This window comes from Monodelphis domestica, chromosome 5 (genome assembly GCF_027887165.1).
Source record: "Monodelphis domestica isolate mMonDom1 chromosome 5, mMonDom1.pri, whole genome shotgun sequence".
NCBI lineage: Eukaryota > Metazoa > Chordata > Mammalia > Didelphimorphia > Didelphidae > Monodelphis > Monodelphis domestica.
In genome coordinates this window covers 308073921-308098189 of record NC_077231.1, presented here as the reverse complement: position 1 = coordinate 308098189, position 24269 = coordinate 308073921, and the positions used below count along the sequence as shown (strand labels likewise).

At 47.9% G+C, this 24269-nt stretch overlaps 1 protein-coding gene and 1 long non-coding RNA gene across 2 annotated transcripts in view; one reads left to right on the top strand and one right to left on the bottom strand.

Moving 5' to 3' along the window:
- Window positions 1-1471: 1471 nt before the first annotated feature.
- The window catches only part of CHN2 (chimerin 2), a 311920-nt gene continuing 289122 nt past the window's right edge, over window positions 1472-24269 (top strand). The window contains exon 1 of the mRNA XM_007505262.3: window positions 1472-2104. Coding sequence (XP_007505324.1) covers window positions 2053-2104 — 52 coding nt within the window. The 5' untranslated portion in view covers window positions 1472-2052. The remainder of the gene's footprint in view (window positions 2105-24269) is intronic.
- LOC130454677 (uncharacterized) lies at window positions 10419-24147 on the bottom strand. The gene is made up of 2 exons (XR_008912513.1): window positions 24016-24147; window positions 10419-15668 (listed from the first exon to the last, which is right to left on the bottom strand). It is a non-coding gene; the product is annotated as an uncharacterized LOC130454677 (long non-coding RNA).

Below are 24269 nucleotides of genomic sequence, written 5' to 3'. Positions count from 1 at the left end.
ATGAAATAGGTTTGGGTTTTTAGAGGCGGCAGATATTCCTTCCAGGGAAATTGATTCGCTTTAAATACGAGGAATGGCGCAGCCCTTCTCTCTCCCACCTCCGCAGGTCCCCACCCAGCAAGGACACCCGCTGGCCTGCGGCTAAATCTTACTTAGCCAAAGGGTGTATTTAAGGTGCGGCAGGCCCCCTCCCCGCCCCCCCCCTCCAGCCCAGCTCCCGCCCCCTAAGACGTCGGGCTTTTGTTTGGTTCGTGGGGCTGCTTAGAAATCCAGCCTCCCAAAGGGTTCCAGTCACAGGTTGGGGGGGGGGGCGGGGGAGGGGATTATTCCAGGCCTGGGCTCCTCAGCCCGGCTGGCCACCAGCAGCGGTTACTGGCCAAGGCCAATCGAGGACTAGGTCGGGGGTGTGGGAGGGGAGGGTCAGGACACGGGAGAGCTCCCAAGGCAGATAGCCCTCGCGCCTTCGCGCCCCTTTCTGCCTTGTCCTCTGCCTCTGCTCTCTTCTCCCCAGGCAGAAGGCTTCTGGGGCGGCCCCACCACATGAAAGCCTCCCTGTAGAACGTTGCCCCAGATCAGACGCATGGGTGGTCGTGGTCTAGACTGCCCGACCCAGAATATCCGGCCTGAGGAGATCCGGGGAAGCTGCGCTCGTCCTTGAACCCGCCTGACCTGGGTCTGGCTGGGCTTTGGGTAACTGGTGGCTGCCGGCATTAGCGCCTCTCTTGAAACCTGGGGTTCTTACTCTGGGTGTGCAAACTTGGCTTAAAAATAAATGATAACCGCATTCCTCACCCCCAAAGGTGACCCCCTCTATAAGCCTGGGCGTTCTAGGTCGTTCGATTAAAATCAGGATGCGGAGCCCCAGGGCTCAGTGGACTTAACTGCCCAAGGGAGACATGGCACCACCAGGAAAAGAGCCCGGGTTTTGGAAGGGCGGGTTAGGTAGGTCCTGTCCCGGCTTCGGGGTCAGGGCGCAGGCGGCGGCGCCTGGAGCCCCCCTTTAGAGCGCTGTCCTGGGTCTGACCGACCCGGGGAAGCCCCGCTCTGGCAGGGCTGAGACCCGGTGGCCAGCCTCCAGGGGGGGCAAAGAACTCTGGGCAGCCTAGCGCCCGTTTGCCTCGCTGGACTCTGGCCCCTGGCCCCGGCGGCACCTCCCTCGGTAACGCCAGCCACCCCCACCCCCACCCCCACCCCCGACCCCAAGTCGCTTCTGGCACAGGCGTTGCCCTGCCCGGGGCCCCGGAGTGCCGAAGGCTTGGCCCGGCGGGCTCACTCCCGGCTCCGCTCCCTCGGGCCCAGCCTATCCAGCCGAGCCAGCGCCGCCTCGGGCTGCAACCGGGAGAGCTGTCTAGCGAGCAGCTGCTGCCGCCGCCGCCGCCGCCGCCGCGCCTTCCCGGTTCCTTTGTGTGGGCGCGTGGAGTGGGGGAGGCGGGACGAGGGGAGGGAGGGGGGCTGCGCCTCGTGTCTGTCTGTCTGTCAGGGTCTGGTGTGTGTGTGCGTGGAGTGACACCTCCTCCTGCTGGGGCTGCCCGGAGCTGCGGAGGAGATAGTGGGGGCGGGGGGACGCTCCCCTCGAGCTTGGGACCAAGCTCTGGAGAAACTAAAGCAGAACCCGGGCTGAGGCCGGAACCCAGGCTGCGCTGCTCGCCTGGCTGCCCGGCTCCCGACTCTGCTTGGCTCCGCTCGGCTCCGCTGGCACCTCCGGCGGGCCGCCCAGAGCCGTGCGGAGCGGAGCTGCGAGGGCAGGAAAGCGCACTTAAATAGCGGCGTTGGCCGCGCGTCATCTGGCGGAGCAGGAAGTGCAGCCCCGTCCCGGAGGGGGGGGGGGGGGGGACGAAGCGCTGGGCTGGCTGGCTGGCTGGCTGGCTGGCTAGGGAGGCTGGGAGTAGGCGGCCGCTTCGCGCTCTGCGTCCCCGGGACTTTGCCATGGGCTGGGGGCAGCGGCGGCGGCGGCAGCAGCGGCGGCGGCGCCCGGACAGCAGCAGTGGCTGCGGCGCCCACATCTGGCTCAGAAGCTAAAGAGGGGCGGCCGGGGAGGAGAGAAAGCGGGGGATGATGGCAGCGTCCAGCAACTCCAGCTTGTCGGGCTCCTCGGTTTCCTCGGGTGAGTGAGTAGTGAGTTGCCCGCCATCCGCCCGAGCGTGGGGGTCGGCTGGCCTCGCGTCCCCCTTCCCCATCCTTCCCAGCAGCAGGCTCACTCCCGGTCCTCGGCTGCGGGCGCCCCAGTCCCTGGAGCGGCGCTCGCCTGCCTTTTGGCGGGCGTGCCACTTGTTTGGGGGGGGGCGGCGGCTGCTTCTTATTTCCCAGAGCAGAGGCATCGCTCCTCTGCTGCCCGGGGCAGACGTGGGAAAGGAAGCGGGAGCGTCGTTGGGCAGCGAAGCAAAGCTCGCCCGGGCTCCTGAGACGCCGGGAGCCGCGGAGAGCGGAGGGGAAAGGGCACTCGGACTTCGGCCGCCTAAGTGGGTGGGGGCGACGCCTCCAGGGGAGGCAGGCTGGGGAGGACCAGCGCCCCTACCTTGCAGGGCTCAGAAGCCAAAGGAGAGCGAACCCCCTTTCTTCGCCTCCTGGATTTTCTTTGTTTGTTTCAGAAATTAGCACAGGGTAGGCGCAGTTAAAGGAGACTTGTGCGTTCCTGGGGCACGTCTTAGGCGGAAAGAATGGAGGGGGTTTTCTCTTGTTCTTACCGCTTAAAGGCGAGCCAGCTGCTCACTCTTTGCTGTTTTACAAGTGGTGTGTGTGTGTGTGGGGGGGGGGGGGCGAGTTCCCGATTAGAGGCCCCTTGCCGAGGCTTCTTCGAGCTCCTGTGCACACTTCTACCTGCCCTGAGTGAGTACCTGAACCCAGGCTGGCTGCTGCTCAGGCGCTGGTCAGCAGGTCTCAGGGAAGAGGAAAAATTGATCTAGCGAGCTAAGGAGTTCGCGATCGATAGAGGCGGGCCGCTGCTTTCTGTGCATGACAGTTTTCTAATCAGGATGATCCACGGAGGACAGGAGTCCCTCTCAGGTCGTTGAAAACTTTAATGACAAAAGCCAAAGTGATTCAGGGTTCCTGGGGATAGATAGACTACCGCAGGAGTCCGGAGCCCCTGAGGATGGTGAGGGGAGCCTGCATCCCAACCGTGGGAGCCCTAGCTGCGAGATTGCTGCAAGGGGGCAAACTGGGCTCGGACGCCGGTGGTGGTGTGAAGGCTGGCTGGAGACTGCCAGCAGCAGGTTTTCTTCTCCAGCAGAGGGTGTCACAACATCCATTCCCAAAGCACACTCGCATCCAACACAGGGTGGGGAGTCTTAGAGGCACTGACAGACTGACAGCAAATTTCCTGCTCTTGGGCAGTCCTTGTATCGACCAGGATACATGCACACATACACATAGAAATGCACAACATGTATTATATAGGATATGTTATTGACATGTTACATCATGTGCAATAATAGGTAAAAAATATTCAATGTAGTGCAGTGGAATGAATGAGCCAGAGGACCTGAGTTCCAGTGCTGTGTTACCGTAAGCTCCCCAGACCTTGATTTTTTCTCCTGTAAAACAGAGATTGGGGGCAGTTAGGTAGCTAGCTAGGATCAAAAGATCCTGGGTTCAAATCTGGCCTCAGACTCTTTCTAGCTGTGTGACTCTAGGCAAGTCACTTAACCCCCATTGCTTAGCCATTACCACTCTTAGAACCAATACACAGTATTTCTAAGTTGGAAGATAAGGGTTTTATTTTATATTTTAAATTGAGATTAGATTGCCTTTAAGTTCTCTGCCATACTCCATCTATTGTGCTCAGCTGCCCTTTTCCCCAACTGAATTTGTAATGGAGGCCAGAGGGTGAAAGAAGGTAGCCAGGGTAATGGAAGCCTACTGGCCCCTGGCTTGTGACCCTGGGAAAGAAAACAGGAGCTATTGCACTAGGAAGTCCCATCTGCTTGAGGATCATGAAGCGCAGGAAGAAAAAACCCTATCTATCTGCTTCATGGGACACAGCTCAAATTGCCATGTCCTAGTTATAGCTTTCTCTGTTGTGGATTTTTTTTTTTTAGCATTAAAAAAAAATGGACGCCATTAAAAAACAAGCAACACAACAAAAACCACCTCGGGTCACTTTAAAGTCAAGCAGCCACGAAGTGGACACTATCTGTGGACACATAACTAACTGGGTCATGCTGCACAGGATAACCTACTGAACTTTGCAACGTGGCAACAGTTGAGGACCTTAAAAGCATCTTATACCTTTGGGGGCAAATTTACTGATGGGAAAGAACCTCTGCCTCAGTAGCTAACTAATAGATCTATTTTGCAACTCAATAGCCAGGTTGTAATACATACCAAGATTCCAGTTGCCAATTGGGCCATCAAGTCATATCTTTTTGAAAGCAGCAACTTGACTGTCTTGTGGTTTGACTTCTGAGAAGAGCGCTAGAGCCTATTTTAGGCATTTCCTCGGTGGCCCAGACGCACTCTGCAGTTCCCTGAGTTAAGTGTCCTGGAGTCCACAACACAAAGGGAGGTAGTGAGACCTGTCTGGCCTCAAAGGACTTCCTGTCAGAAAGGACCCGGCATTTGAGGGATGGCAGGGAAGGATGAGGAGGCAATGGGGAAGTATGTTCCTGCTCCAATTTCAGATGTGGTTTTGCTTCAGTGAGCTTGAAGAGAACCCAATCGATCAATAAGCATTTTTTAAGGACCTACTATGTGCCAGACACCTTGCTAAAACACTAGGAGTATAGAATACAAGGACAAGGGTGAAAGCAGCCCTTGTCTTCAAGGAGTTCACACTCTATCCAAGGAAGACACTACGCATGTTTGAGAACACACTCATCTCCAAAATAGATGTCAAGTTGACTGAAGTTGACTGAGATGGGAAGGAAGTAGCAGAAGGGGACCAGGAAGGAGCTCAGCCTAAGGTGGTGCTAGAGCTGGAGCTGAGCCTTGAATGAAAAATAAGGAGATGAGGAGGGTATGCATTCATTCCAAGCATGGCTAACAATTAGCTGGAAGGCATAGAAGTGGGACATGGAGGAGTGCTCTGTATGAGAATGAGCAAGATGGCCGGTGTGTCCATGGAGGGGAACAGCAGTCAGTAAGACTAGAAGCTGGGTATGTGGAGGGCCAGGTCTGGAAGGGCTGTAAATGCCTGTGCTCTTATTGTTCACTCATTTTCAGTCATGTCTGACTCTTCATGACCCCATTTGGGGTTTCCTTGGCAAAGATACTGGAATGTTTTGCCATTTCCTTCTTCAGCTCATCTTAGAGATGCAGAAACTGAGGTAAATAGGTTAAGTGACTTACCTAGGGTCACACAACTAGTGTCTGAGTCCAGATTTGAACTCTGAAAGATGAATCTCATACCTACGAGAGGAATTTACATTTGATTCTGGAGGCAAGAGAGAGGCCCTGGAGTTTATTGAGGACAAAGTAACATGATCCAAAGTGTTGATTTGTATGTTTTGGGTAAGCTTTGGAGCTTGTAGTTGCTCAGCAAATGAGGTGGTATAGAGTGCTTCCAACATTTGCTTTCACTGGTGGATTCTTGATTCCATCTGTCTCTCTCTTTCTCTGTCTCTCTTTCTCTGTCTCTCTCCCCTTCTCCTCTCTCTCTCCTTTTTTAACCCTCACCTTCCATCTTAGAATCAATACTGTGTATTGGTTCCAAGACAGAAGAGTGGCAAGGACTAGGCAATGGGGGTGAAGTGAATTGGCCAAGGTCACACAGCTAGGAAGTGTCTGAGGTCAAATTTGAACCCAGGACCTCTCATCTCCAGACCTGGCTGTGCCCAGCTCTCTTCAATACTAATGGAAATGAGGCAGCACGTGGATAGTAACTCCTGCTGAGAATTGATATAGTACACCATCCTGTATTGTCTAATTCCCCAGTGATTATTTACTTACAAGTTGCTTTAAGAATGTCATTTTCTACTAACAACATGGCAATGGGTTCAAGTCAAGAACACATGTGATACCCAGTGGAATTGGAATCACGCGTCGGCTATGGGGGGTGGGGGGGAGGAAAAGAAAATGATCTTTGTCTCTAATGAATAATGCTTGGAAATGATCAAATAAAATATTTTTAAAAAAGAATGTCATTTTCAACAGGCAAGAATATCATGAAGGCTACAAAAGGCGCCATGTTATTTATGTGTGTGAGTGTTGGGGAAGGAGAAGGATCTGCTGGTGGTGGCAGCTGTCGGCATAGCTAGATGTGCCAGCAGTACTGAAATTGAGTTACTAAACACATACTCTAAGTATGCATGTGGGGGGCAGCTGGGTGGCTCAGTGGATGGAGAGCCAGCCCTAGAGATGGGAGGTCCTGGGTTCCAATCTGGCCTCAGACACTTCCCAGGGCAAGTCACTTGACCCCCATTGCCTAGCCCTGACCACTCTTCTGCCTTGGAGCCAACACACAGTATTGATTCTAAGACAGAAGGTGAGGGCTTATGTGAATATATGTTTAATGGGTATATTCTGGGCGTGTAAATATATGTACACACTTCTATAGGACTTAGGAGGCTAGAACATATATTAAATAGATTCCCATGTAACAGCTGGACTTGTTGGAAAGTGCTCGCCCTACGTTATCTCGGTAAACTTCAGAATCACCTGGTGAGGCAGGCTTGCCAGGGAATCGCGCTCCCATTTTACAGATGAGGAACCAGAAGCCCAGAGAGTCTGAGGTAACTTGCCTGGGGCTGCCCATAAAAACCGAGAGTGGGATTCAACCCAGGAAATCGACAAACCCAGAGGGTCTCCTCCCCCTGCGCCAGGCAGAGGCGTTTCAGGACAGTGGCTAGAGGGAGAGCTGGCCTTGGCAGGCCCAGACCCCCTCTTCCATGCCAGGTGCTCTTCCAGGTGCTGGGATACGAAGATGAAAATGGAACAGTGGCTGCTCTCAAGGAATTTACATTTTATTCTGGGACACAAAATGTGTAAATCCGAAGAGAACAAATGGCATCGCAGATTCCCAGCTGGAAGGCTCGGGCCAGCCTCCTCATTTTACAGAGAAGGAAGTGGAAGTGCAAGTGACTTGCCCCACGGTCACATGGTACGTCTCTGAGGCGAGAATTGAACCCAAGTCTTCTGGAAGCCAAGTCCAGTGTTCTGTCCAATATGCCAACCTACTAATAAATATTTCTTAGCATGTGCAGGGTATTGTGGGGAATACCAAGACCTCTAAGATAGAGTCCCTGCCTTCCAGGAATTTCCTCTCTGGACCTCAGGAAATTGATGGGGTTCGAGTAGATCCTCTCCAGGGTCTCTTCCAACTTGTACATTCTGTGAGTCTATTGGAGGACTTTTCAGTCCAGTGAAACAGATTCTGAATTTGGAGTCAGAAACCCTGAAGGGCAGCGAGGCTCTCTGGCTCTTTATGTCCCTAGGGCTTAGCAGTGTGCCTGGCACATAGTAGGCATTTCATACCACCTCCAACTTGACCTGATTCCATCCTAGCTCCACTCTGATTCCCTTTGTAGCCTCCAGTAAAGTCAGTCCACCTCTCAGAGAGCCTTATCGGTACAGGGAGAGGGATGGGCTGGACAACCTCTCTGAGCCTTTCCAGCTTTGAGTTCTGGGAAGTATATGCCAACTGTTGTGTCATTGTGCACAAATGCTGCCATGTGATATCATTACTCCTTTTTTTTAAAATGAAGGTCAAGAGGCAGATGAGTGACTCAATGGACAGAGACGGGCGACCCTGGGTTCAAATCTGGCCTCAGACACTTCCTAGCTGGGTGACCCTGGGCAAGTCACTTCACCCCCATTGCCTAGCCGTTACCACTCTTCTGCCTTGGAATGGATACACAGCATTGATTCTAAAAATGAAGTTAAGGGTTTTTGTTTTTTTTTTTAAATGAAGGGCAAACAACAAGAAGAGGTAAATTCCTTCTGACAGGAGTTACTGGGAAGAGAAAATTACCCCAAAAGTAGCAGATTGGCTTCTTCCGCACATCGTGGCTGATCTTGGTTTCAGACCTTTCTCCTAAGATTTTCTGATTCTCTGTGGATGCGCACCCTTTCCTAGATCATTGCCTCCATATGTAGGACCGTGTCTGCAGCTCCCAGGCTGTTCACAGAGCAATGGCTGTTTGCTCTCCGTTTGCTCTCCCCATTTTGGAGGGACCCGTTGATGCTGACCAGTCAGCCTGGGGCGAGAATCGACTTCCTCTGAGATGAGGCTCCGACTTGACGTTTGGACCACATTTGCCACTTATTCCAAGAAAGAGGGGTGGTCTGTGGAGATGCCACATTTCAAATTCACTTTTAAACAGTCCCATTTCTGAGAAATCATCAGGAGAGGTCAGGATTATAGAACAACATAAGAGTGGCTGGAAAGAGAACTTTTAGAGGGTTCTCTCAGAATCTAGAACTCAGAACCATAGAGATGGTCAAGCCCAAGTCCTCATTGGTCAGAGGACAAAATGAGACCCACAGAGGGGAAGCATCTTCCTTTCCCAGGTCATCTGGGTAATGAGTAACAGAGGTAGGACTGGAACCCAGGTCCGCTAACTCAAAGGACAATGTTCTTCATCTTCTTCCCAGGCTTGTAGCAATGTTTGACTCCATTCAATTAAGTAAACATTTGTGGAACATGTCCTATGTGCCAGGCACTGCGTTAGGTAATGGGGATGCAAAGACAAACAGCCAAACAGTGTGTGCCATCAAAGTGCTTCTGTTCTCCTGGATAGATGGGAATGGCACCATCTGTGTATGTGTATGTGTGTATTTGTTGTCATTTAGCTGTTTTTCAGTCATATCCAACTCTTGGTGACCCCAATTGGGGTTTTCTTGGCAAAGATACTGAAGTGGTTTGTCATTTCCTTCTCCAGCTCATTTTACAGAAGAAGAAATTAAGGCAAACAGGGTTAATGACTTGCCCAGGGTCACACAGCTACTAAGAGTCTGAGGCCAGATTTGGACTTAGAAAGTCTTCCGGACTCTAAGGTGGGTCCTCTATCCACTGTACTACCAAACTGTCCTTAGTACATCAATAGGCATCTATCAAGCTCCTATTACTAAGGAGGACTATGATTGGTGCTGAGGATACAAAGTGAAGAATGAAACCATCCCTGCTTTCAAGAAATGTATAAAGGGGGTAGCAGGGAGGCTCAGTGGATGGAGAGCCAGGCCTAGAGAGGGGAGGTCTTGGGTTCAAATCTGGCCTCAGACACTTCCCAGCTGTGTGACCCTGGGCAAGTCACGTAACCCCCATTGCCTAGCTTTTACCACTCTTCTGCCTTGCAACCAATACACAGTATTGACTCCAAGACGAAAAGTGAGGGTTTAACAACAACAAAAAAAAAAGGTATAGAAAGGCAACTTGGTAGTGTGTGTGTGTTTATATATGTATGCACAAGTATATGGAGTGCCAGCTAGGAAGAGAGACAGGAAGTCCTGAATTCAAATATGCCTTCAGACACTATTAACTGTTTAACCCTGAGCACGTTTTTCTAAACATCTGCCTGCCTTAGTTTCCTCATCTGCAAAATGGGGTTAATAATAGCACCTAAGCTCACAGAGTGATACTCACAAAGCACTTTGCAAACCTCGAGTTAATAAATAAACGTGGTATTATTTTTGCTATTGCTATTATTTTTAGGGGGGATTTGAAACAAACAATGCACATAAAATATGTTGAAAGCAATTCTCGAGAACATTCTTCCTTGTTTGAAATGCCTGGGAAAAAGGCACCTGAAATCAGCAGATTAGTAAATCGATCACGGCTGATGATGTTTCCAAATAAACAATGATTGATTTGGAGACGAGAACGTTATTAATCTTGTTATGATATTGTTTATAATTGAATTGAGGTGTGTGTGTGTGAGTGTGAGTGTGTGTGAGTGTGAGTGTGTGAGTGAGTGCGTGTGAGTGTGTGTGAGGGTGAGTGTGTGTGAGTTTGTGTGAGTGTGAGTGTGTGAGTGTGAGTGTGTGTGAGTGTGAGTGTGTGTGAGTGTGAGTGTGTGTGAGTGTGTGTGTGAGTGTGAGTGTGTGTGAGTGTGAGTATGTGTGAGTGTGAGTGTGTGTGAGTGTGTGTGTGAGTGTGAGTGTGTGTGAGTGTGTGTGTGTGAGTGAGTGTGTGTGTGTGAGTGTGTGTGAGTGTGAAGGCAACTTCATTCCCAAATTGGTGACTCCTTTGAGGGAACACATTAATTAACACATGGAAAGTAATTGTGAAAGAAAAGGTCTTCCAGGAGCTGACCAAGGTGGTGGGGGGGTACCTGATAGTCAGGAGCCCTCTGGAGACAGGAAATGCTGAGAGCCCATCACAGGAATGGCAGCTGCCGGGCACTGATGCTCGCTCACCTGCAAGATTCTTGTGTGTGGAGAAAGTGAATGCAGTAGGCTTGCCGAGCCTCGAAGCCACCATTGGAAGATGGACAAGAGGAAGTGGGTTGGCTTTTGTTTATTCTTAAATAGAACTCTAAGGCAAGTCTGGCTTGGTGATGGTTTTATTTTGGTGCTGACCCAGGAAATCCAAAGTAGCGGCACACCTTTTCTGTGTCCCCTTCCTTGATGGAGGCTGCAAAATAGGAAAGTCAAATTAGGTCAAATCCAAACACATTTATTAAGCACTGACTCTTGACAGGCAGTGAGATGGCCCAGTGGGTAGAACTGGGCCTGGAGTCAGGAAGCCCTGAGTTCAAATCTAGTATCAGATAGTTAGTAGCTATGTGACTAGGCAAGTCACTTCACCCTGTTGGCTTCACTTTTCTCATCTGTAAAATGAGCTGGAGAAGGAAATGGCCAACCTCTCCTGGATCTTTGCCAAGAAAACTCCCAAACTGCCTCAGTTTCTTCATCTGTAAAATGAGCTAGAGAAGGAAATGGCCAACCACTCCAGTATCTTTGCCAAGAAAACTTCCAAACTGCCTCACTTTCTTCATCTGTAAAATGAGCTGGAGAAGGAAATGACAAGTCATTCCAGTATCATCAAGAAAACCCCAAATGGGGTCATCAAGAGATGAACATGACTGAGAAACAACAAAAATGGGGTCAGCTGGGTAGTTTAGTGGATTGAGAGCCAGACCTAGAGATGGGAGGTCCTGGGTTCAAATTTGGCCACAGATCCTTCCTAGCTATATGACCCTGGGCAAGTCACTTAACCCCCATTGCTTAGCCCAGTAGCTCTTCTGCCTTAGAACCAAAAGACAGTATTGATTCTAAGATGGAAGGTGAGGGTTTAAAAGAAAATGGGCCAGACATTAGGAATATAGAAAAGGGCAAAACACAGTCCCTGCCCTCCAATAACTCCCAATCGAATGGAAGAGAATGGAAGACTATATGCAAACAACTGTGAACAAACAGGGACTCACTGGAGATGATCTCTAGGGTGAGGCACCAGCATTAAGGGGACTTTTGCTGTTCATGGCAATCAGGGCCTCAACTTAGTGGCTAGAACATTGGCTCAGGAATCAGAAAGCTCTGGGTTCACATATGGAGCTTGGAGTTTGCCACCTATTTGCTCATCTGCAAAACGGGGACAGCAGCATCCCCAACCTCACAGCTTTTGTCCTCAAATAAGATAAGAACGTTTGTGTATCTGCTCATTTTCTACCAATCACGCCCCTGGGAGCTCTCTGGGGTGGACCAACAAAGGGGGCATTCCTAGCAAACGTGACTTTCAGATTGAAAATCTTGTATTTTTGACCTGAAGCTCGACATCCTCCCCAGCCCTGCCCCCAGGAAACCCATTTCCTCAGTTCAAAGATTTGTGCTTAGGATTACGCTCTCCTGCTGTTGTTTGGGTGACCTTCCATCACCCCAATTTCACTGGTGAGGTTTTCACCTGCTACGTGTGCAGCCCTGGAAGCCCCTGCCTTCCTAAAAAGACAGACAGACAGAGATAGAGACAGGGAGACAGAGAGGTGGAGAGAAAGAGACAGAGAGTAGAGACAGACAGAGAAAAAGAGACACAGAGAGAGAAAGAGATGAGAGACAGAGAGCCAGAGCCAGAGAAGAGGAGAGATAGAGAAAGAGCCAGAGAAAAAGAGAGAGAGAGACAGAGAGAGAGAGAGACAGAGAGACAGAGAGAGAGAGACAGAGAGAGAGAGAGAGAGAGAGAGAGAGAGAGAGAGAGAGAGAGAGAGAAGAGAGAAAGAGAGGTGGAGAGAAAGAGACAGAGAGTAGAGACAGACAGAGAAAAAGAGACACAGAGAGAGAAAGAGATGAGAGACAGAGAGCCAGAGCCAGAGAAAAGGAGAGATAGAGAAAGAGCCAGAGAAAAAGAGATGAGACAGCCATAGCCAGAGAAAAGAGAGAGACAGAGAGACAGAGAGAGAGAGAGAGAGAGAGACAGAGAGACAGAAAGACAGAGAGAGAGAGAGAGAGAGAGAGAGAGAGAGAGAGAGAGACAGAGACAGAGACAGAGACAGAGATAGAGATAGAGACAGAGGTGGAGAGAAAGAGACAGAGTAGAGACAGAGACAGAGAAAAAGAGACACAGAGAGAGAAAGAGATGAGAGACAGCAAGAGCCAGAGAAAAAGAGATGAGACAGCCATAGCCAGAGAAAAGAGAGACTGAGACAGAGACAGAGACAGAGAAAAGGGAGAAAGGGAGAGAGAAGGAGGGAGGGAGGGAGGGAGGGGGAGAGGGAGAGCTCCCTGGGCTCCTTCTGGAGCTGTCTCCCTCCAGTTGGGTTTTGGCTGAGAAAGTCGCTGGAATGTTTTACCTGATGTCACCTGTCAAAGTGAGCTGTTTTCTGTTCAGAATGGGGTGTGGGTGAAAACAAAGCAATGTGGTAACCTGTTTAAACAAGCAGTGTGTGTGTGTGTGTGTGTGTGTTCCTCTGAGCTCTCACTCGGGCTCTAGCCAAAAACCTGCTCGCTCACGCTGGGGACCAGTCTGTTGTTCATCTCTGCTTTTGCAGGTCACTGAAAGGAGCGATGCGATGTGACTAGTAGGAGTGGATGTCTATGTTCCTGGGTGTGGGTGGGTTGTGAACGCTGGTCAATCAGAGTTCTGCATCTTAATAAAATCTTTCCTTCCCCAGTAAGCTTTTACTTAGAGAATCAATGTGGCACTAACTATGTGACCCAGGACATGTTATTGAATCTCTGGGACTCTGTTTCCCCACTGTAGAATGAAGGAGTTAGGCTACAAGGCTTTTGAGTGACGTTGCAGTTCTAAGATATAAAATCATGAGTTCTAGGTCTATCAATGACTGGTCATGTGAACCTGGGTCAGTCTCTTCCCTCTCTGGGCCTCAGTTTCCTCATCTTTAAAATTAGAGGTTGTACCAGATGTCCTCTTGGGTTCCTTCCAGCTCTGGATCTAGGATCCTATGATGGAAGTCATGTAACTCCCCTGGTCTTCAGTTCCTTCATCTGTAAAACAAAGGAGTTGTTCTAGATGAACTGAGGTCCTTTCCAGTCCCAAGTCCTGAATTCCAGGTTTGCCATTTTACTAGCTTTTGTGAGCCTAAGTCATTTTATTCTTTTGTCCTCAGTTTCCTCAACTGTAATAGGAACAAGTTGAACTAAATATGGTGATGGGTCCCTTTGAGCTCCTGTTACTCTTTAAACCTCAGTTTCTTTAGCTGTAAAATGAGATGTTTAGTCCAGATGGTTACTAGGATCCCTTCCAGAGCTTCTTCTGTGAACACATTCACAGCTTAACACCTAACAACACCAAATGTTGCAATAGTTTTTCAAGATAAAGCATTAACAATTACTTTGGCCCTCTTATTTTGGAACTCTTTATGTCAAAACTATAATCACCCACTTAGTCTGATGCCTTTTCTTTGCTCAGAAGGTCACCATCTTAGTTCAGTCTCAATCACTCTGGAGAAGACTATAGCAACTGCCTCTTCATTGATCTCCCTCATGCCAGTGTCTTCCCTCTCCATTCCATTCCTCTCCTCAGCTGTCAAATTGATATTCCTAATGCATGTTTGACTCTACCGCTCCTCTGCTCAAGCAACTGCACTGGCTCCCTATTCTCTTCTTATTTTTTTTAAAACCCTTTTCTTCCATCTTAGAATGAGCTTAGAATCAATACTGAGTATTGATTCCAAGGCAGAAGAGCAGTAAGTGCTAGGCAATGGGGGTAAAGTGACTTGCCCAGGGTCACATAGTTAGGAAGTGTTTGAGGTCACATTTGAACTCAGACCCTCCTGTCTCTTTCCACTGAGCCACCTATGTGCTCCCTCTCTAATGGCCTCTTTGACAAAATATGAACTCTGTTTGCCATTCAGCACCCTTCCCAATGCTGATTCTAGGCTGTTTTATCAGCCTGATTTCACATTTTGAGCTTCCTCTACATTCCTAACAAACTAGCCTATTTGTTCTTCCCCTTATGTGACATCCCATTCTTTACTCCTGTTGCCCATGTTGGGAACGCTCTCCTTCCAGACCATTTTGCCTCTTGAAATCTCCGAGTCCCTTTGAGGCTCCTCTTGGATGTCACCTTCTTGAAGCCCTTCCTGATTCCTCCTCCTCCAACAGCTAGTCTGTATTTGCTTAACTGGACCGTTTCTAAACAACATGAAGCTCCTTGAGGGCAGGGGCTGATGGGATAGTTTGGGCTCCCAGATCTGACGTAGTTCTTTACCCACGAGAGGAATGGATGGAGTAATTAAAGAACGGAATTGTGGACCAAAAGCTGCTTGGAGACAAAGCCAACTGGGGAGGGGGGGTCAAGCTCTGGTCTCCGTAGCCCTGGGAGTATCTGTGATGCTACCCCTTTGGAAGGCAGCTTCAGCGAGGAGCCCCCCAGGATTCTGGGAGCCTCCCTCCTTGACCGGGTCCCGAAATGTAGCCTGCTTCCTCTGGTGGTCTTCTGCAATCCTGCCAACAAAGTTTCTCAGAACTGTTCTAGTGCAGCCTTTCCATTAATAGAAATATTAGTGAGTGAGTGGGAGCATTCTTCCATCTTACTTGACTTCCTCCATGAGGGGGAGTGCAGTGTTCAGACCTCGGACTTAGAAAGGCTCGGGTTCAAATTCTACTTTTGAAACCTATCTGCACACTTTCAATGGCCGTGTCAATGCCACCTTTTGGGGTTTCTTCGTGGACCTGTGATAGCCTCCATGCAGTGCCCTTCCCGAGAGGGCTTCCATCTACCACGTGATGCCTCTGTCACTCGCCATCTTAGAAAGTGACCTGCAGCAGGAGAGAGCTCCAAGGGCTTGCTGAGGTCTCCGTGCCTGTCCCAAGCCAGGCTGTGCCTTCTGTGCCATTCTTCCAAACATGGCCATCTCTGAGCAGGCTTCTCCGGGCTCGGGGCAGCTTTGTCCTGCTTCCCTGAGGGAGCGGGCGGGATGGAGGCATCCTCCGGTGACTGTGCTCAGCCAGTTACTGCCTTTCATTCAAAGATCTAGAAATAGCCCCTTGATCTCCTTTGATGAACGGAGCCTCGGCGCCACAGTCGCACAGGGCAGCTCCAGACAGCCCGGGATCATTTCGCCAACTATTGGAGCCATCGTCCTCCGGGATCCAGGCAGGGTCTGCTTCCCAGGTCACAGCTGGAGGCGGGAATGTTGGTTAGGATTCAGGATGAAATTACAGGGGAGGGCAAATGCCGGGCTTTTCGACGGGGCACTCTGGGAACGGGCTGTCTTTCACTCTTGTTCTTCCAGTGGAGGGAAATTCAGCTAGACTGACTTGAAGTTTCTGGGTAGCTGAAGTCTGTGTCTAATCCCGGGAGAATCTCCTGCCGAATCTTGTTCTTTGGCTCATTCAGGCTTACGAGGAAAAAAAAAGAAGAATTCTTTAGAATTGACAAAAATAAGGAATAAAAGAACTTTGTATTTAATTTATTGAGGGGTGGGTGCTGTCCAGAGGTGTGGGTTCAACTCCTGCCTCAGACAGTTGCTACTTGTTTGACCCTCCGGCAACTTATTTCCTCTTTCAGGTTCTTTTCTCCCATCTGTTATATGGAAAGGATAGTTTATGTGCTATTCTCATGGAAGGAAGGAAGAAAAGGATACATATTTTTTATTAAGTGCCTACTATGTGTCAGGCACAATGACAAGTGTTTACTACTAATAAAAATAGATAACTGTTACAAAGAGCCTACTATGTGCTAGCTGCAATGCTAAGTGATTTATAAATAATAGCAACTACTATGTGTTTGGTTAGGCTCTCGGCTGAGCACTTTGATCCTCCCAACATCCCTGAAAGCTAGGTGGTATTATTACTTTGTTTTACACTTAAGGAAACTGGAAAGTGATTTTCTCCTAAAGATCATAAGAATTTGAGCTAGATTTGAACACAGGTCTTCCTGTCTCTAGGCACTGAACCTGCTGCCTCTGAAAGAGGCATGAGGAAAGCTCATTGTCACCAGGAGAAGTTGCCATCTTTATCATGCTGTGGCATAGAGGCTCATAGGACCAGTCTCTCACTTCACTAAACAGCAGATACCTAGAAAAGGGAAGTCAATAAGGCATGGCAAGAAGACTGGATGTCCCAATTGATAGTCCTTTTCCCCAACTGGGGCTCCCACTCTTTTGGTATGTCCAGTGGAGTCAGATAAGCTAGGCTCACTTCACCTCTCTGATCCTTGCTGCCTATGTGACCTTGATTGTGAGTTTCACTTCTGGACCTCAGTTTGCACATATGTAAAATGGGAGGGTTAGATTAGCTGGCTTCTGAGATCCTTCCTCACTCTAGGATCCCAGGATATTTGGGGTCTTCTAAGCTCACTTCACCTCTCTGATCCTTACTGTCTATGTGACCTTGATTGTGGTGTTTCACTTCTGGACCTCGGTTTGCACATCTGTAAAATGGGAGGGTTAGATTAGCTGGCTTCTGAGATCCTTCCTCACTCTAGGATCCCAGGATATTTGGGGTCTTCTAAGGTTAAGGCGTTTTTGGTTTTGTTTTTGAATTTCCTAGATGGTCTAGTGGAAGGAACATTAAACTCGGGAACCGGAAGACTGCTACACGATAGCTATGTGACCCTGGACAAATCACTTATCTTTTCCCAGGCTCAGTTTCTCCATTTGTAAAAAGAGGATGCTAATAATAATAGCACCTCCATCATGGAGTTATTGTGTAAGGATCAAAGTGGTTCATACACACAGGAAGAAGAAGATGGGTATATGATAGCATTTCTAAGCCATGCCATTAAAAGAACGTTCTCTACCAGCTGGTACACTTTCTAGCCATCCGTCTGTTTGCCATGGAACATCAGTGGGAACACGCTGTGTTTCCCCAAGAGCCTTTGCTTATGGGGTGGAACGGATGGAGATTTATGAACGAGTCAGTCTTTGAAATTTTCACTGTATTGGACTGGGAAAAGTGAGTCCCAATTAGAGGCAGAAGGCAGCCGGCTCCTGAGGAAGGAAAAGGATTCTGCTTTCTGGAGCACATACTATCGCCCCATTCCTGAGCAGGAAAGTGTTTTTTAATTGATTTTTAAATTGTTATTGTTATCTTTTGTCTTCATATCAGCTTGGTTCTTCAATGGATTTGCAAGGTTAGAGGACTCTGTCAATGCCACTTATTAATATTGTAGAATGACAATGGGGTTGATTTGGGAAGCATGGACAAGAAGAACAAGGAGGCATCCCTGGGCAGTAGGAGGTAGCAGCTGTCAAAGAGCCAGAGGGTCTGAGTTCAAATGCCACCTCTGATGGGTACTGCTTGTATCCTTCAAGAAGTCATTTCAACTCTGGTCTATAATACTTATATCTGTTGAATAAAAGATTGATCTAAATGGTCTCTGGGCTCCTTTCTGGCTCTGCTTTGTTAATCTGTGAATCCTCTCATCAAGCCATCCCTTATAGCTGTAAGAAACTGAGGGCAGGTAGAAATTAGTGTCTCTCTGCCAGGAGTATTATATTTTTAGAGGTTTATTGAAGATTAAAATATAAAGAAAATACAAGTAAGAGAGGCACGTGTCTAGGCCCAAAGAGCCAGACTACATACAATCACAACCACTCTCATCTTGTCTGCTGGGTGGAGAGCTGCATCTGCTCCCAAGCGGAAGTAGGAAAGAAGGGCTGAGCCTTTTTACAACCAAGTTAAGTACCCCATCTTGCTCTTGGCCCAGGTGAGGTTACAAGGCATTCTGGGGAAGTGGAGCAAGGACTTCTGGGGATTGAAGTCCTGGATTCAAGTCTCCATTTTTACATAGCCAAGAATAAAACCAAAAACCATACATTAACTATGTCTGCCAGTGTGTGCAGTCTTTCAAATCCATAGTCTCCCATTTCTCCAAAGAAAGGAAGAAGGTTCAGTTTCTCATCTCTTCTCCAAGGTCAATGTTGGTTGTTCTAACTTCACAGCATGGAAAGGAATGCAGAGTGTTTGGCATGTGATCTCATGGATATAAATAGCCCAACAGGCTCTTAAGGATCCAAGGATCCCTTGATAACGAAATGCAAATCTGTAGGCATGGCTTGTCTCTTTTTGGGTGTCCTCAGAAAAGCTCACAACCTCATTCCAAAGACCCACTTAGTTGCAGACCACCTGTAGGAAGGACCTTGGACAAATTCTTCCTCTCTAGATCTCGATTTCCTCCCCTGTAAAATAAGGACATCAGAGTAATGATCTCTGAGTTCTCCTTGCTAGAGCTGGAAAGATCTATGCCATATCATTATACTCTGCATACCCACCACCCTCTGTGAAATGATAAACCGAATCTAGCCAGACTACATTTACTAGAGGTCAGTGTAAAGTGTCCTATGGGAGAGTTCAACAAATCAAATTCTCCACTGGAAATGGAGGGATCCTGGCAAGAAATAACTGTAAAAAAAAATCTGAGGGGCTTAGAGGACCACAAGTTTGACCCATTGGGATATATATATTAAGCGAGAGGGATTCCTCTTATTAGAAGTCACAGGAGGGATTCTCAGTCAGGTATAGGACAAATTAACGGTCAGATTAGATGATTCTCTAATGGACCACTCAGTTCAGTGAGTCCTAGCCCAGCACATTTACTTTCATAATATTCCCATTTTTCTTGATAAGCTTCGTTTTTGCATCTGCTTCTATCCTGAACAATGTGCATGGGATGTGAGGCCACTGACTCAAAAAGAACAAACAAACCAAGACTCTCAATGACGAAGCAGCAAGCTGGTTTGATTTCTCTTCTGGAAGGGGGCATCTGCCATGGGAGGCATCTGTTGAACTCGAGGCAGATAGTTAAGTAGAGTTCCAAGGGGGCCCCAGAAGGGCTCACAATCTAACATCCAACCCTATCCTCTTCCTGGCTTGTGATTGCTCTCCTCAACCCAACCGTGCCCCTCTCCAGTGCGTGAGCACACCTCTCAAACCCCAATCAGCCTTGTCCTCACCTCAAGCCAAGTTGCAGGGCAGATTTAGTCTCCATGGGTTAGGGGAGACAGAAGGGGGATTCTTTGTTGTTGACCTAGTCCTTCCTGACCTGTGTAGCAGGTGTGCAGAAAAGAGAAAGAAAAGGGGGGAAAGGGAGGAGGTGTGATGAGGGGGATTGTCTGACCTATTCTAGCTGGCACACCCAGCAGGCACCCCCTTCCTATCCCTCCCCTCCCCCACCCAGGGAGCCCACCATATACCAGAGAATGAGAATGTTTAAAAAGAACAGTTCAATACAACCAATTAATACAACAATGAAGGCTGTTGTGGCAATATTCCACATCCCAAGCTGTCTCCTGTACAAAGACTAGAGGGAGATTCCAATGTACTTCTGAGATCTCTTGGCTGTTTTTATCCACCCCTGGCTCAGAAGCACATAGTAGGAGCTTACAAATCAATGCTGCATGATTGATTGAACAAAGTGATGTTCAAGGGAGAGATTACAAAACAGAGAGAGCTCTCAGGATCTGCCTCAGGTTCCAGAGGGCAACTTTTCCCCCCTTCCCATGATTCCAGGCTTTATTTTCTTGCTAGATTTGTATATTCTCTTTCCCTACAAAGAAAAGAACAGGAGATTCAGGAATGGAATGTTGTTGTTTTTTCTCCTCTTGGGAGCATAATTCTTATTGAGCTGGTAGCCTCGGAAGAGTGGGCTTAATGTCACCAATAGCAGTGGGTGTTGTGTGTATTCGTGGCGAGTACCTGAGGTTCCACACAATTCCCTTTGAAACAAATTCACATAAGGTATAAACAAATTATGGGGAAAGTGTAACTCAATGAAAACATTATTTTTCAGTAATGAAAGTATGCACTTGGGGCTATCTTAATCTCACACAGCTATTAACACACAGCCTTCTGCAGTCTAATATTGATTCTACTTACTTATTCACATGGACTCTATAATAGAATAATTGGGCATTTCGTGGGGGTGCCATTTTCTTTCTCTCCATAGGTAGTGAAGGATCTCTTACCGAGCGTGTCTTATGTAAATAATATGTGCTGTCCTTCACAGTCATGGACCACATCACTGAGCCAGCTTGTGTGTAGGGGCTGTGTGTCCTTCAAGTTGTTTTTTGGGGGTGGTAGAGAGGATTGAGGGGAAGATGCTTTTCAGACCTATCTCTGAGCCAGCCACTCGTTATTAGTCACTCAGTGTCTCTTGTGGCTAATGTCCAGGATAAAGACCAAAGAAAGAAAAAATACTAGATAAAACTCCCTGATAGTTACAGGGGAGAAAAAAGAAAACAGCTCCTGCCCCCAAGGAGTTTCCATTCCACCATTAGGAGAATATGAGGTGGGGGGGGGGCATCTGGGTGGCTAAGTGGATTGAGAGTCAGGTCTAGAGACTGGAGGTCCTGGGTTCAAATCTGGCCCCAGACACTTTCCAGCTGTGTGACCCTGGGCAAGTCACTTGACCCCCATTGCCTAGCCCTTACCACTCTTCTGGTCTTGGAACCAATGCACAATATTGACTCTTAAGACAGAAGGTAAGGGTTTAAAAATAAAATAAAGAGAATATACTCCCGTAACAACTGGCGTCCCATGCCCCATGTGCCACAAACTCTGCGCCTCAGCCTTTGGACTCCAAAGCCACATGAGGGTACATCAATAGATGATAATGCACAAAGACAGTAGTCATTCTTGGTCACTGAGAGACTACCACTACTACTAAAGAGAATATTCAAGGTCAAGTTTGGTCCCTTTGGCTAGCAACAGGAGCTAAAGAATTTAGTTAACCAGTACAGATGATTTGCAGCATAAATTTTGAATAATAACTAACATTTAGATGTCTCTTGATATATACTTTACCCTTTTAAAAAACCCCAATAACCCTGTGAGGTCAGTACGACAGGTTCTTCTTATTCCTCACTTTACAGATGAGTAAACTGAGGCTCAGATAGAGTGAGTTTCCTCCAGTCACAGGGGTAGCAAATGTAAGAAATAGCAATCACACTTGGCTCTTGACTGCAGGTTCAGAGGTTTACCCATCATACCCCAGTGCCCTTGTAAATTCATGAATGCTTAGAAGAAAAGCAGTCTACCAGGACTTATCTAGGTGAAAACACTCCCAATCTAGATTGGATTCAGATTAGAACTGAAGCAAATTCCAATGAGGAATCTAATTGTTCTTGGTCTAGACTTGGGATTTCCTTGGGGAAGTGGGTAGCTTGGAGGGATGGAGACCCCTAGGACATACCAATGCAAACTGTGCATTCATCTGCTCTCCCAAAGTTGAGCTGAGTTGCCCCCTGGTCATGCCCCTATGTGGATATCTGAGGCAGGACTCCGGATTCCTAGGAGCACAGCCCTCTATGGATAATGCCATCCTGCCTTGAGATCTACACTTAGACAATGTTACTACATTTAATGGTAAGATGCTGTTATAAGAAGACATTTATCTTTTGAATGGAAGGGGCTCCCTCCATTGTCTTATCCAATGGGTTTTGGAGGAAAAGCTCTGCATATCTCACTTTACAGGGACCTCAAGGTTAGGGGTGGCCTCTAAGCACCCTGGTTTTCCTTAATAATATTGTGGGCCCCCCATCGTGGAGTTTACCTCCCCTTTCTTTCTCCCCTCTGCTACTTTATGGTTTTAGCCTTGATCACCTCCTGGGATAATGAATTCGGTTTATTACCTGTTGTATAAGTTAGTGTTTCTGGTTTATTTCTCCTCAATTTGCTTCTTTCCAATTTCACGGGGTGCTCCCCAGCCCTAGTATGCCAAGATTTACAGAAGTCTGTGTTTGGAGCCGAAGCCTTTGTAATTTTAAAAACCTGAGAATATCCCTTCTCAGCCTTCTCTTCAGACCGTAAGGAATGGCTTCTGGGTCTCCTTCTTGGCAAATAATAGATAGCTCAGAGCCCATCATCCTCGAAATAGGACTTGGATATGTTTCCCCTCTTAATGCAGACTTGTCTTTACTCTAGAGCCACACAGAAAACTCTCCAGCCATTTTTTCTGCCCAGTCAGGTAGGCTTTTGAGACTGTCCTGAAGGTTATCCCCATCACTTTGGTGTTTCATTATCTAGAAATCTTCATACACCTGGACTCAGAGGCTTCACTAGGCCCTTCAGGAGCCACATCATTTATATTCATTTAAAATAAGATTGGACCCAGAACTGATCTCGAAGGAAGTCTGCTGTGCTCACATTTCTCTCCAGATGGGGTGCTCATTTATCCACTCAGTAGGTCTTTTTTCTAGCCCGATTCTGCATTGAACTAATTTAATAAAATTTTATCGTAATAAAATTTCATGTTGAAATGATTGTAGGTCTAGAGAAATAATGGCTTCACAGCAGGGGAGGACTGGGAAATGTGAAAAACCATCTTTCCAAAAAAGAAAATGTATGTAGGATCCGTGTTTAAGTTTAATCTGCATTTTTTACATTTTCTCCATGGCTTTCTTAAGTGTAGATAATCAGCAAAACAATAAGTCAAGACTTGTTTGCATTTGCCATTTCTGATGTATGAATGAATGCTCCTGCTGAAAGTTTTACAATCAGGTCTTACAATCCAGTGCAAGATAGTGTGAATACAACCCTCTGATGTTTTTATTTTTTAAATCCTTACCTTTCGTCTTGGAGTCAATGCTGTGTGTTGGTTCCAAGGCAGAAGAGTGGTCAGGGCTAGACAGTGGGGTTCAAGTGACTTGCCCAAGGTCACACAGCTGGGACCCATGAGTTTTTAAAAACTGGCATTTAATATGTCTCTGGGGGCAAAACACAGTGAGAAAATAGACAAGGGGGCAGCTGGGTGGCTCAGTGGATTGAGAGCCAGACCTCTTAGAGATGGGAGGTCCTAGGTTCAAATCTGGTCTCAGACACTTCTCATCTATGTGACCCTGGGCAAGTCACTTAACCCCCCATTGCCTATCCCTTACCACTCTACTGCCTTAGAACCAATGCACAGTATTGATTCTAAGATGAAAGATGAAGGAAAAGAAAAGGAAAGAGAAGAGAGGAGAGGAGAGGAGGGGACAGGAAAGAGATGGAAGAGTCTTGAAAAAGAGTTAGAAGGTCCTTTTGACTGTATGGTGGCATTTGGGAAAGGAAGTAGTTTTCAGGAGGGCTGGAATTTAGGATAGATCAGAGTTTGAAATGTCAAACAGAGGAGTTTGCCTTTGAACTTAGGGTCAATAGGGAGCCGTGAGTAGGAGAATGAAATGATTAGTTTCGAATGCCCTTTTTCATCTTTATTCTTTTTTTTTTAAACCCTTACCTTCCATCTTAGAGTCAATAGTGTGTATTGGATCCAAGGCAGAAGAGTGGCAAGGGCTAGGCAATGGGGGTCAAGTGACTTGCCCAGGGTCACACAGCTGGGAAGTGTCTGAGATCAGATTTGAACCCAGGACCTCCCATCTCTAGGCATGACTCTCCATCCACTGAGCCACCCCGCTGTCTCTCTTGGAGCATTTTTTGCTCTGGTTATTGACAGCTGGGCCTTCCTCTTTTAATCAGTGCCTGCTCATCCCTCCTCCCCCTTCTTTTCTACCCCTTATCACACCCAACCTGATAGTCTGTTCCTTCCATTCCTCAAGAATGTTGAGGACAGAGAGGGAGGCCCACCAGACCGATAAGAAACTGAGCCATGGCCGTCTTCCATGAAGCCCTTTCTCTCCCCCAGAGCTGGTCACATTGGATTCATAATAGACAAAATGTCCTGGCACAGGGGCCGATCCTCCCCAAACTAGCTTGTCTGTTACTTCTAGCTGGAGGAGGGTTCCTGGGAATCCTTCTATCAATACTCACCGTCCAGGACACTCATCCGGCAGTGGGAGAAACCAAAGGGCACCCACGGCTCAGGCCCTGCTTTCGTGAATCCTTAACTTTCCCAGAAAACAAGCAAGCAAAAATTGACATTGTGTTTCCAATCCCTGCCCTCGTTGGGCTAGAAGGGGGCGGGAACTGTTTGCTATCATCCCCTGTAGGTGCCAAGTATTTCTGATGCTATTGGGAAACCCGGGGCCCTGAGCAGAATCACCCTGGAGAAGGGCAAGGGCCAG